Source organism: Trichechus manatus, unplaced genomic scaffold, assembly GCF_000243295.1.
Source record: "Trichechus manatus latirostris isolate Lorelei unplaced genomic scaffold, TriManLat1.0 scaffold00079, whole genome shotgun sequence".
Taxonomy (NCBI): domain Eukaryota; kingdom Metazoa; phylum Chordata; class Mammalia; order Sirenia; family Trichechidae; genus Trichechus; species Trichechus manatus.
This window is the reverse complement of record NW_004444015.1, coordinates 11,397,170-11,410,744: the sequence shown is the minus strand read 5'-3', so window position 1 is coordinate 11,410,744 and position 13,575 is coordinate 11,397,170. Positions and strand designations below refer to the sequence as shown.

The 13,575-nt window shown below is 42.2% G+C and overlaps 1 protein-coding gene across 4 annotated transcripts in view; it reads right to left on the bottom strand.

Annotated features, from left to right (window-relative positions):
- ARHGEF6 (Rac/Cdc42 guanine nucleotide exchange factor 6) overlaps positions 1–13,575 on the bottom strand; it is a 112,829-nt gene that overhangs the window by 63,382 nt on the left and 35,872 nt on the right. For all 4 annotated transcript variants that reach the window (XM_023735479.1, XM_023735480.1, XM_023735481.1 and 1 more), the window contains 3 exons: positions 5,894–5,978; positions 2,917–3,041; positions 1,206–1,407 (listed from right to left, as the gene is read on the bottom strand). In XM_023735479.1, coding sequence (XP_023591247.1) covers positions 1,206–1,407; positions 2,917–3,041; positions 5,894–5,978 — 412 coding nt within the window. The remainder of the gene's footprint in view (positions 1–1,205; positions 1,408–2,916; positions 3,042–5,893; positions 5,979–13,575) is intronic.

Below are 13,575 nucleotides of genomic sequence, written 5' to 3'. Positions count from 1 at the left end.
ACATCTCAATTTCCAATAATTAAAAATGCTAAGCAGTCTACACACACATATATAATTATAAATCAGTTAGCAAATGCTTATTTCATTAAAGGAGATGCCCCGCTTAACCCAACACCCAACACAGAAAAGTGTGCAAACCAGATTTTATCTTCAATGCTTTAGGGAAAATCTCCTCACAGTGTTGATCTCAGGGAGGGGGGAGGGGAAGAGGAACTTTCATTATCTATATTATATATATTTCTGTAATGTGTTAATTCATTTACAGGGAGCCTGTAAATAAATTTTAATTAATAACTAATAATAAATAATTCACATAAATAAACTGGATATTAAATGACTAAGTTAAATTAACTAAATCATTACATTGAAACCAGACATTTAATAAATGAAATAAATTTAAAAATAAAATAATAATAAATTAAATTAATTAACAAGTTATACAAAAGAAAAAAATGCACCACTCAAAGGAGCCCTTGGGTGAACATTTTTGAAAAGTGACGAAATTTAATAATGTGAATAACTGAACCCTGTTTTATCTGTATTGTGAACAAGTATTTTCAAATATCGGAGTTGGGTTTTGTTAATACAAGCAGGGCCTACCTTCTTAAATAATAAAAGGCAAGAAAGTTACCTAACAAAAACTCTAGGAAGGCCTATAAAGAGGGATCAGATTTCATTCTCTGGGTCTTATTACGAAAAAGGGTAAGCAGCTAGCCATATGCACCGAGTTAAGAGCGATCTGGTTCAGAATCAAAGTGGCCGAACACGTCTCTGAGGCATTTAGTTTTAGGTCTGCTTAAAGAGCTTAGAGCTAAAAAAAGGAAGTTAGCACATGGCCTCTCTATTATTGTATGCTGCCGCGGTGATTCTCAGAGCAGCAGGAAGGACTATGTACTGTATTACATAGGCTAGAATTAGTAGACATAAAGGGACATAGTTAAGGTGGAACAGTTGTCTGAGCTTGGAATTCCTTTGCTTTTTTAGCTTTAGTGTTTTTTTTCCCCGCCTTGATGTAATCTAAATACAACTCTGTTTCCAAATATCTAATGACAGATTTTTCTCAGTTATATTCTAGTCTTGTTTTTGACATACATATACAAGTATAAACAGCTTCTGTTAACTAATTCAAACCACAAGATTTTTGGTAAGAATACCAAGAAAGTCCAAGAGTCATATTCAAAAAGACTTTTAAACATTTCACTTACCACTGGATTTAATTTCTCGGACATAATTACTAGGGAACCAGCCTGTTCTCCCATTTAATGTGCCTTCCCACCAGCCACCTTCTTCAACTCGAGTGACGTAAATGATGTCCCCTTTACAGACTGACAGTTCGTCTTCATTAGTCTGCTTAAAGTTGAATCTTGCCTTTACTATCAACTGGTGACTTCCATTTTCTGTCATCTCCTAGAGAAGCAAAAGCCACACCAGATTAAGTGTTCACTTAAATGAGGGAGGGGTAGAAATCATATGGATTTAAGCAAATGAGGTGAGGTGGCCAGGGATCAAACCCCAGGTCTATTTCAGCCCTGAGTTTTCAACTTAGGGGTCCATAGATGGGTCTCAGGGGAAACTGTATGCAAGTTTGGAGAATGTGCATTTTGGAAGGGGTCATAGCTTTCATTTCCCTCTCCCCTCCCCCAACAATTATCTAAGGATATCTATTCATTTGAGCCAGGAAACTAAGTAGAGTGATAAAATATTTCACTCCACCCTCTACTTAACACATACATGTGATTGACTATATGACCAAGATTAGGGACTAACTTACTCTTATAAAATCTTCCTCCCACTGCCCAATTACTAACAATATTTTAATTTGGGTAAGACTAAGTTATATACAAAGATCAAATAAAGATCAAATATTCCATAGCCACCTAAGTCAGGAGTTCTTAATCTGTCATCCTAGAATTGGGCTTAACTCTGAGAGTCACAGACTCCTTTGAAAAGCTGGTGAGCACAAAGGATCTTTGTCCAAGGTAATGCCCATGGGTCCAAGAGGTGTAGTGTTCATCAGCTTCTCAGAGGGATCTGTGACCTCACGAAGGTTCAGAATCACCCACTTAAGCGATTTGGGAGTAATAGCTCATGGTGGCTTACAGCAAGTGGGTGGCTTTTGACAAGAAATAAAGGTATCACGCATACAGCAGAAAATGGGGGTATTTCCTCCCAAACAAAAGCTCCTTATTAGACCAAATGCAAAGATAGCTGGGCAATCCCAATATAGGTGTTCATCATAGGCTGACATTTAAAATCAGGTCTTGCTCAATAGGAATCCAAAGAGAAAAATAATGATACCAATAATGACGATGATCTATTATGTGCCAGGCACTACTTAATTTTCCTAATAAACCCAACAACAACAGCAACAGACCAGTTGCTGTGGAGATGATTCCAATTCATGGTGACCCCACGTTTGTCAGAGTAGAACTGTGCTCCATAGGGTTTTCAGTGACTGATTTTTCAGAAGTCGATCACCAGGCCTTTCTTCCAAGGTGCCTCTGGGTGGACTCGAACTTCCAACCTTTAGGTTAGCAGCCAAGTGTGTTAACCATTTGCACCACCCAGAGACTCTTTAATGAACCCAGGGGTATCATAAATAACAGCAAACTGCCATGAGGATGTAGTCATAAAAATGCTTACATTTGCGACGCATTTTCAGTTAAATGACTTGCCTAATTCTAGTAAGGGACAGAGCTGGGGCTTCAACCCCATCTTTTGACTCTTACCCCCACCCATGCCTTTGACTTGTTCTGATCAGGCCATCCAGAATTGGTGCTAGTTTAGAATTAATTTTCTCAGTGATACCCAAAACAAACAGAAGGGCTATCTCACCCCATATGGAGATGCGACTGAGATACCGATCTGATTTTACAGATTTTAAAAGAGGTCAAGGGAACTGGGGACTCTACTTACCACTGCCTTGGACTGCCTTTGCAGCCCTGGAGCTGTGCTAGAAACTGCTCCCTGTGGGTTTGTCTGAGAACTATTGGCAGCACTAAGAGAAGAGGAACGTCCACATGGTCTTTCTGAGAGCTGATCTGTGAAAAGAGGAAAAGGCATGGTAAAGGGAGCCACTCATGTTAGAAAAACACCTACAACCTAACAGTACCTTTCATGGGACATTGTCAAAGGCAACCTGGCTGTAAAGCTAACTGATATCATTATGAACATGCCGAGTGGATTTCATCCCTCCCTCCCGTTTGGTGGCCGACGTCTTTTTCTGAACCTTACTAGCCATTGCTCTCCAGTAGAATGAAAAACAGCGACAGAACCACATTTTCTCTTAACCCATTTCCCTACAACTCTTCCCTCCTGAACCAGTTGCAACAGTATGTCCTGTTATCCAAGGCAGAACTATATTGGGTACCAAACAGCTGTTTGTGGCTCTTATTACTTCAAAATATTTCAAATTTCTCTCTTTGCGTTTTGGCCCATAACTGAGTGGTTCTTTTCTTACTCACATGTAACAAATATTTTTTTTTTAAATCAAACTCAGGAGTCTTCTCTTCCTTCAAACCTTGGGAAATTTGATCAGGCCTGAGCTGAGCTGGGTGTTTCAGTATGCTGAGAGTGTACTAAAGAGAGGAGCTGGCTTCTTAACAAATTCAAATGAAGGTTCTTTTCCCCTCCATTTATTTTTAAAAGATATAAACTGCAAAAGTCTAAAGCCCAAACATTCCCTAGGCGACAAGCTCAGTATCCAAGTAATTTCCTTGATGCTGTGGGTTTTAACTTTCACCTCCTTGTATTTTTTATAAATATCTGTGGCAAGGGAAGAGACTGTAAAACTTGCTAGGGGAGTCTGGCAGAGGAACGTATAATTTGTGTGGCATAATGTTAGAATTATACGATCCTCCCTGCCCAGATCTGGATAGTTGTCATGTGTGTTAAATATAGTTACTTGAATTAGCTGTGCTTTCTGCTGTACGCCTTGCAATAGCTCAAAAGCATTTTTTCCAAATAGCAAAAGAACAACCTCAGAAAAGTATTTTTACATTTATTGTTATTATATACAGCTCTTTTGACTAAAAGTATAATTACTTGATAGCTTCCTAGAGGCTCCATCCTATTTGGCACTTGATTATATTGTCTGCTCTTGTTCTCTAACTGTTTCACATGGGTAAGTTGAGTCTCCCTAAATAGACTGTAATTTTCTCGAGGGTGGGACCACATCTTACACTTCCTTTGTAGCACCTGGCAGTGCTGGGTACCCAGCCTGCTGACGCTCCACACCACCAGTCTGAGCAGTGTGCCCTGGGGTTGGGTATAAGAGCGCTAGAGTCAGTTGGAGGTGGGTTTGAATTCCATTTCTGTGAGTTACTCTCTAGTTGGGCAACTATGGGCTTGAGTTTCCTCACTTGCAACATGGACCTGATAATAATACCTGCCCCAGGGGTTGTTTCAAAGATTGAGCCAAGACCAGAGACCACCCACGGCCCTTAGGACAGCCTCGACCCATGGAAAGGGCTTAAAGCATTTTTAAAAAAGTATTGTGGTAAAATATATATATAACAAAAAGTTTGATGTTTTAACCATTTTTAAGCGTACAATCCAGTGGCATTAATTACATTCACCATGTTGTGCCAACATCACCACTATCCATTTCCAAAAGTTCTTCATCACCTCAAACAGAAAGCGAATACCCCTTAAGCAGTAATTCCCATTCCTTCCTGCCCTCAGCCCCTGGTAAGCCCAAATAAACGTTTGACTCTATACATTTGCCTATTCTAGATGTTTCGTGTAAGTGGGATTATACAATATTTGGCCTTTTGTGTCTGACTCATTTCACTCAGTGTAATGTTTTCAAGGTTCATCCATGTTGTAGTATGCATCAAGATTTCATTTCTTTTTATGGTTTAGTAATATTCCATTGTATGTATATACACATTTTGTTTATCCATTCATCTGCTGATGGTCACTTGGGTTATTTCCACAGGGTTCAACGCATCTTAACTACGATTCTTACCACCCAGCTGTAAGTAAGATACTATATCACAGAAGGAGTGGAGTTACACTCCCAGTTTATCATCATCTTTGCATTTACTAGAATTTATATTTATTAGCCCCAATCTAGTGGGTGTTAAAAATGTAAGCAACAGATACTCTTTTCACTCACTATGACCTTGAGGTTTCATTTCCAGTGCAAGGCTACTGAAGGGTTCTTTTACATGGACAAACCGACTCATGGCGACCACGTAGGACAGAGTAGAACTGCCCCATAGGGTTTCCAAGGCTGTAAATCTTTCCAAAAGCAAACTGCCACATCTCTCTCCCATGGAGTGGCTGGTGTGTTTGAACCACCGACCTTTAGGGTAGCAGCCAAGTGCTTAACCACCATGCCACCAGGGCTCCTTACATGGACAAAGACATATGGAAAACTATGAGAAATATGTGTTGTCTCTAGTGGAGAAAGGGAAGTAGCAGCCGTATTTTGAAAACTTTATGAAAAGGGGAACTGGTCTTCTCCTTTATATTTTCTGTCCTGTTCTGTTCATTTGGTTATTCAATAGCTTTGAATGAAATATTTTCTTTATTAAGGTCATTAGATTGACATCTGCGGTAAACTCGTTGTCGTCGAGTCAATTCCAACTCAAAGCGACCCTATAAGTAGAACTGCCCCACAGGGTTTCCAAGGCTGTAATCTTCACGGAAGCAGACTGCCACATCTTTCTCCTGTGACATCTGCGGTAGGTGTATTTAAATCTTTAGCCATAAAAAAAGTAAAGCATTTGACACCCGTTGGGGTTTCTGTGGGGGGGAGGGGGGTAAGAGGGGGAATTTGCATGGTTGCAAACCAAACAACTCTGGCCATGGTTGGCTCCTAGGGTAATCAGAAACACATGGATCCAAAAAGTCACCCAGAACTCGTAAATCACAAGCCTTTGCTTACCTTCTGTTGCTTTGTTGACAGCTAAAAGGGTACTCAGAACCTTGGAGAAACTGACCCCCAAATAAAGGTCGTCAGGATCAAATACCTATGAGAAAGGAAAATTGAAACTGTGAAACACTGTAAGTATTCAAGTCAGTCAACAAAAGTTATCAGAAGGCCACTTCCTCCAGCTCTCGGGAGAAAAAAATGTAAAAGCTAAGACGCGAACCTCTCTATACCTCTGGGAGAAATGAAAGCAGCAGCTGAGCCGCCTAATGACATGTGGCAGGCCATCAGTGAGTCAGAGAGAAGCAGTAATGGGAAATGAAAGCCAAGCAGAGAACGCAGCACCCACCAGGAAATGCACAGTGCAGACTCAGACCCACTCTTTCGGACCTGAACATATCAATACTCACAGCCCAGTTACAGAAATGCATGTTCATGGGTTACAGTTAATGCCGGGCACCTGCAGAATATCCTCCACAGTCCACACATGAGGAGGTGGAGCTTTTGGACACTCGTACCTTCCTCTCGGCTCTCCTTCCTTCCCGCTGCCACCCACTGGATCCCAACTGCCTGGGATCCCAACTCCATGTTGCCCAAACTTTCTGCCCAGGTCTGGCTTTTGCGCCCAGCCTCAGTTCCTGGTTTCTGCTGCTTGACCTTGCTCCTCTCAGCTGCTCTTTACATACTGGAACCCTTGACTGCCTGAGCCTATGGATTCTTCCTGGCCTTAGGTGACATCTCTGGATATGACTTCTGGCATCAAAACGTTACATAAATACAACATTTCACTTTGTCAGTCTCAACCACTATTCTGAATGCTACTATCCCTAGTGAAGATACCAATCAGTCGTTTTTTTGAATACCATTTAATTGTTGTTAATTTTAACATTTATTCACTGTATTAAAATGTACTGAGACTTCTAGTCTCAAATATATGTAATTGTGACTGGAAGTGTTTTCAAGCACAGGCACAATCCGTTTATTTGCCAGTCAATGATGTAGATATACATATCTATAGGTAACCAGATGCCCACCTTCTGGATGGAAATGCTCCGTTTAAAAACATTTCCTTCCAGGATGTTTATAAATCGCTTGAAGAAAACAGATTGCATCATTTTTTCCCAGGTGTGGCCATGAGAATAAAAAATACCTTTTCATGTGGGACATGATTGGTAATGGGCCAAAGATTTTCAAGGGTCTGTCTTCGTATTTAAGTCCAGCCATTTGTTCCATTTCTAATCTGCATATTTTCTGGGCACCACATCAAGACAAACTTTTATCTTTTCTTGTACATATTCTTGAAGATCTAAATGTCTCTAGAATGAAAATATACAATACCAATTTTTTTTTTCCAAATTTGCGAGGTCAATAAAGATAATACGTGCTAATGTGAGCCTACACTAGTCTGCCTGGTCTGGGATTCACAAAGCTGCTATTCGTTCAATCAATGAATGTTTTGCATTCAAACTTAAAATGACTGAAGAGCCCATTTGCATGTAAAAATGAGCCACTAATATACTTTTAATAAAGGGGTAATGTTAATATTACTGAAGAGTTAAATGATAGAGTTAGATGATCCAAATATGTTTCTGTTTTACGCTGTAGCATAATCTTCAGAGTTTTCCATGAAAAAAAGTGACAGGAATTCTGTTTCAGTCTGCCAAACCTAGGTGAGCAAGATGCAACAGACTATGAAGAAAGCGTCCCATATCCCAGGGGGTCCCAGACTTTTTGAATCCTCCTTCAAACAACTGATCAAGTGGGAAAGTGTTAATGACGTGTATACCAAAATGATAGCAAACCAAAAAATACACTTCTTTTTTAGCCCACAGTTCCTAAGGGGAGTGGGAATATGTGTGTGCATGTGGATATGTGTGTTGGGTGGGTGTGATAGAGATGGGTAGAGTCTAAAATAATATGCAGAAGTCATTATTCGCAGAGTAAGGCCTGAAAATAAAAGCTGCAATTAAGTTCTCCCCCTTCCGTTTTATGTTGCTACTTATCCAGGTTAATTAACCATCTATAGGTGGCGACACTGGTATTATTAACGTGTTTGGGTACTTGACTGAATTTGAGAACAAATAAACTGATTAGAAAAGGAAATATGTACCAACAAGAGTTATTGCATTTGCTTGAGGCAAGTGGCCTGGCACCATACACAGTTCCCTTTTGAGAAGACCTCAGTACACTGTAGCTTACCCACTGACCCTGTTCTTTTCACTGCAAGCCTATCCTATAGCACTAGGAATTACACAGAAGTTGGAAGAGGCCTCTAGGGACTAGTAGAGAAGGCAAAGGCTGAGGATTTTGATTTCAGAGCAACTGGAAGATCAGCTATAACCACCAACACTCTCTACGGCACCACACTCTCCCAAGCACCAAATTGAATTATATTGGAAATTCCACCCCACATCTTACATGCACTTAAGATTGGTTCCCAACTAAAATAGAAATATTATTTGGAGGGAGCGTAACACTGTCAGCGCTTATCAGTCACTTACACCTTAGCGGAAATGAGAAGCATGAGACCAAGTTTAGAGATGATGACGTGGAGAAAGGACAAGGGCATTGGGGCCCAAATGGCAAAGAGCAAGGGAGAATCCCTTAACATGGAGAGGGTGGGAAAAGAACAAGGGAAAATTAGATTACAGTAGAGGCCATTTTCCTAGGACTGATCCGTCAACTCATATATACAAAATGGAGAACAGATGCCCATTTCCTTCTGCAAAGCATTGACCTGTTTTAAAAAAAAACAACCCACTGCCGTCGAGTTGATTCCGACTCATAGTGATCCTATATGACAGAGTAGAACTTCCCTATAGAGTTTCCAAGGAGCAGCTGCTGGATTCGAACTGCTGACCTTTTGGTTAGCAGCTGTAGCTCTTAACCACTTCGCCACCAGGGCTCCAAGGGTAATGCAAATTCACACATTTCTGCTGTACGTGATATTCCAATACATAGTCATGATGATATTCCTGTCTAGTCCCCTGTGTGAGTCTCACAAGCCTGTTTAGTGTCTCTGGTATGTGACTGCGTCCCAGATTAGCTGAACTTTCTTTATACCTATTTTGGTCCAGAGGTAGATGGTATGGAAATGAGCTGGCTAGTTCCAGTTGGATCTGTGAATGCCAGATGAACAGCAGGTTTCCCTCCCTCCATTCATTCTATTGCTACTGTGACACAGACAAGAATGAAAGGACAGCTTCTTAGATTACTCCTAGATGGTTTCATGGTACCACTCCTGCAACCAAATGGGGTAAGGTTCAAATATAACAAAACAAACATGAAAACATCTACGCTATCCTGGGTAAGCAATAAGAGACACAGAGATTAAACTTGATTTAAGATTTTCTAAAATATATATACATATAGCCAGCCTAAAATCCAGTCCTACATCAGCAGATGAAATCAGACGAGACATTTAATCTTAAAATGTTTCCCCACATTTTCTCATTTTGGATATCCACGATGACAGCAAAACCTATTTTTCATCCACTAAACACCAGGTGTTAATTCTGAATTGTTGGGGGTCTGCCAGTATAAACTGCACAGAAGTTAATATTTTTATGGATTTACAAGTAGATCCTTTTGGAGTAGTCTAGTTTCAACATGCATGCTGTTTTATGACATTTTCCCTAAGCTGACAAAAGGAAGGAAGAACATGAGGAAAAAAAACTTCCCCCAACACTTTGCTCCTTTCCTTCACTAATCTTAATAAGGATAGCTACCACTGATTGATTTACTGAGCCCTAGCTATGTGCCTGGCACCATTAGGCTTGGCTCTCTTGATAGATAGATGGATGGATGGACGGATGGATGGATGGATGGATGGATGGATGGATGGATGGATGGATGGGTGGATGGATGGATGGATCGATGGACGGATGGATGGATGGATGGACAGATACGTAGGTAGTAGGTAGACAGATAATAGATACAAATGTGGATGTGGATATGGATATAGATAAATGTATATAAGACCTACGGCTGCTAACCAAAAGGTCAACAGTTGGAATCCACCAGGTGCTCCTTGAAAACCCTATGGGGCAGTTCTACTCTGTCATATAGGGTCACTATGAGTCAGAATCAACTTGACAGCAATGGGTTTGGGTTTTAGTTTGGTTATATATTCATTGCATTGGTTCCTCCAGCAAGCTTGTGATGTGGACACAATTATTTCCCTATTTTGCACAAGTACATTGAGACTTAGAGCGGTTATGTCACAGAGCAAGAATGTGATCAAACCAAAAAACTTCATTTTCTGAATCGATTCTGACTCACAGCAACCCTATAGGACAGAGTTGAACTGCCCCAAAGGGTTTCCAAGGCTATAATGTTTACGGAAGCAGACTGCCACATCTTTCTCCTGCAGAGCAGCTGGTAGGTTTGAACCTCCGACCTTTCGGTTAACAGGCAAGCACTTAGCCACTGCACCACCAGGGTTCCTCAGGAATGTGATAGAACCAATAAAAGTACACACACAAAAAAGTACCCTGAGGGACACTGTAGCCCTGAATGCATACTTTATGTTTCCATGACAGATAAAGAGTGAGAAAGAAATCTGTGAGTTTTTACACAAAAAGAAACTCCTCGCTTCTGTCAATACAAACAGCATCTGTACCATGTGCAGCAAGTTTGTTACAACCTCTAAGATGACTAATCCAACTCATTGTGGCCAAAGAGAAAGTCCCCCACGTGACAAGACTGTCTCTGCAGGAGCCTTGCCTAATTCCTGTGCTGTCCTTTCCATTCCAAGGGGCAGCCCTGCCCCAGCAGGCACTTGGTGGTGTTTGCCAGCAGCAGGGAAGGCTGCCCTGAGCTACTGGTCCACCTTGTGAGCCACAGTCCATATCTGTGAGGCGCTGGTTGCCTGGGGATCCAGCCTGTGGTTACAGGACAAAGCTAAACTGTCTGGGCCGCATGCGATGACGTTCAGCTCCCTGACTTCCTTGACTTCATGCTCTAATCATCTGGGTTAGCCGGTCACAGCCCCCGACACATCCTGGTTAAGAGAAGAAGCCATACCCTATCCTAGTTCAGAACCAAATAATTTCATCTAGGCAATGACTCTAAATGGAGCCCTGGTGGCGCAGTGGTTAAGAGCTGGGCTGCTAACCAAAAGGTCGACAGTTTGACTCCACCAGCCGCTCCTTGGAAACCTTATGGGGATAGGGCAGTTCTACTCTGTCCTATAGGGTCGCTATGAGTCGGAATCAACTCGACGGCAATTTTTGGAATGTCTTTAAGGTCATGTGGCTTCAGTACCATCCAATCAACTTTCATTTCAAGTTAATTTCGGGGTTGGGATGATCATAATAGGCTCCATTACTCAACTGTTATGAAAGCCACAATAATCTAATCAGCTGAAAAGCAAGTGATTCGGTGGGACCACACAGACATAGCTTACATTTCAGGCTCCCTAAGAAAAAGATTCCAAATATTTCAGGAACATCCAGCTCTCCTTTTCTTTGCTAATGTTCTTACTGAACAAAATCTTAAATTAACTTAGCTCATTTTGAATCACATTTGCTAATTCTCACAGCTGAGCGCCCTATCTCTGTTAACCCCTGAACTTTGGAGGGAATGTCATTATACAGTGCCACAGAGCAAGCAAATCCGAGCTGCTTAGTCATATGTCACTGGGTGGCACCGCTCTTGGCTCTGTGAACACGACCTGGGATGCTTCCACATAGCTCCTTCTAAAAGCAATCACAAAGTCAGCAACAAATAAGGCTCTTAGCTCAGAAACTGAACTCAATTACCCATTGGTATTCCACTTACTAGAGTGCAGTGGATGGCATTTGTGCCCCACCTGGTATTAAATAATAACTGTTCTATTTTGATATGAAGCCAGTGTAAGAGAGTAAACCCTGCTCTCTACTCCACTCTTGTTTCCTCCCTTTCTCTCCATTCCAGCAATTTTGGGAACAAGATCTGACTTGTGCATGTAGCTGCAATAATATACGGTGTGTTGGAAAGAGCACCTGTGTGAGGGTCAGAGGGAGGCCTGGTGGCAAAGTGGTTAAGTGCTCAGATGCTAACCAAAAGGTGGGCAGCTCAAACCCACCAAGCAGCCGCTCTGTAGGAGAAAGATGTGGCAGTCTGCTTCTGTAAAGATTTACAGCCTTGGAAACCCCATGCGGTAGTTCTACTTGTCCTATAGGGTCGCTATCAGTTGCAATCGACTCGACGGCAACGGGTTTGGTATAGTATAAGTGAGGGTCAGCAGACCTTGACTCCAATGCCAGCTCTGTCCCTGCTGCAGTTGTGCTGACCTTTGACCTTCGGAAAGCAACACCACATTCTGTGGCCCATTTCCCACTTGGAAAGTGAGAGGCGTCTTTGACCAAAGGAGTGCAGTGACAGGCCTCTCAAAGGCAGCGTCTTGTCTGGGTCTCCATGGTTCAGGATCTGGTCTTCAATTCTCCAGGCTCTTGAGAATGGACTCACACTAAGCAAGCTCACAAAGGGCCAATGCACAAACCAAATGCCAACTTATTAATTTTTACTAAAAAAGAAACCACTAAGAGGACTGGCTACTCTCCTTTTCTGGACAGAGCACTCCCTCCCAACAGAGAAATCTACATGGTAAGCCAAATTGTAATTAGAAATTTGTTGGACAGCATAGAATCAAAACAAAAGGAGTCTGGAGTACCACAGCCTAATGCGATCATTGCTGTTGTTGTTGTGTGCTGTCGAGTCCATTTCAACTCACAGCAACTCCATGTGACAGAGTAGTGTTTTCTAGGCTGTAATGCTTATGGGAGCAGATCACCAGGTCTTTTCTCCCCCAGAGCCGCTGGTGAGTTCTAACTATCGACCTTTCAGTTAGCAGCTGAGCGCTTAACCATTGCACCACTGTTGATTTTTCAAGCTGTCATTTTCAAAAAACCGACCTATTTATGAATCCTGGCTGCAGCTTGCTGCCAGTGCATAGTGAGATTTGGATTGTGATTCTGGATAGCTTTAACCATCTATGCTCTTCTGTCCCTGTGGACTTTCTGAGAGTCATTTTACATGACTCATATGGGCTCCTAGGTTACTTGGACATAGTAGAATCCAGAGCCAGGAAGGTCAGTGCCATAGCGCTTCTGGTGGTAGCAGCAAAGACACGAGCATAATCCCTCACTGCTCACTCCTCATTTCAAAGTCACCAAATCCATTCTGTGCTGGACACCCCAGCATCACCGGCATCACCTTATCATACCTTATGACCTCCATTCTTCCCTGTTAGCACTCCTTTGCCGGGGGGGACCGAAAGTAAGAGGCTAAGAACCAGCTGCCTCACAGCCAGCCAGCCATTGTGGCCTGTGCTCCTGTCGCCAAAGCCTCTGCAGAAGCCACACTGGCTGCCAGCTGTGAGGGGTGGGGAAGGACGGGTGATGCTTCAGCTGCTGGAGTGGCTGCGTACCAAGCCTGGGGGTGTCCTCCCCACCACCACCCCTGCAGAGAAGGGGACGGTATTCCTAGTGTCCCAAATTGGAATGCGGAACACATTTTCCCAGAGAAATAACATCATACCTGCCACTTAATCTCTGTGAGGTCTACAGTACAGCCACAAAAACCAAACCCGTTGCCGTCAAGTCGATTCCAACTCATAGCGACATTACAGGACAGAGTAGAACTGCCCCATAGAGTTTCCAGGGCTGTAATCTTTACAGAAGCAGACTGCCACATCTTTCTCCCACAGAGCAGCT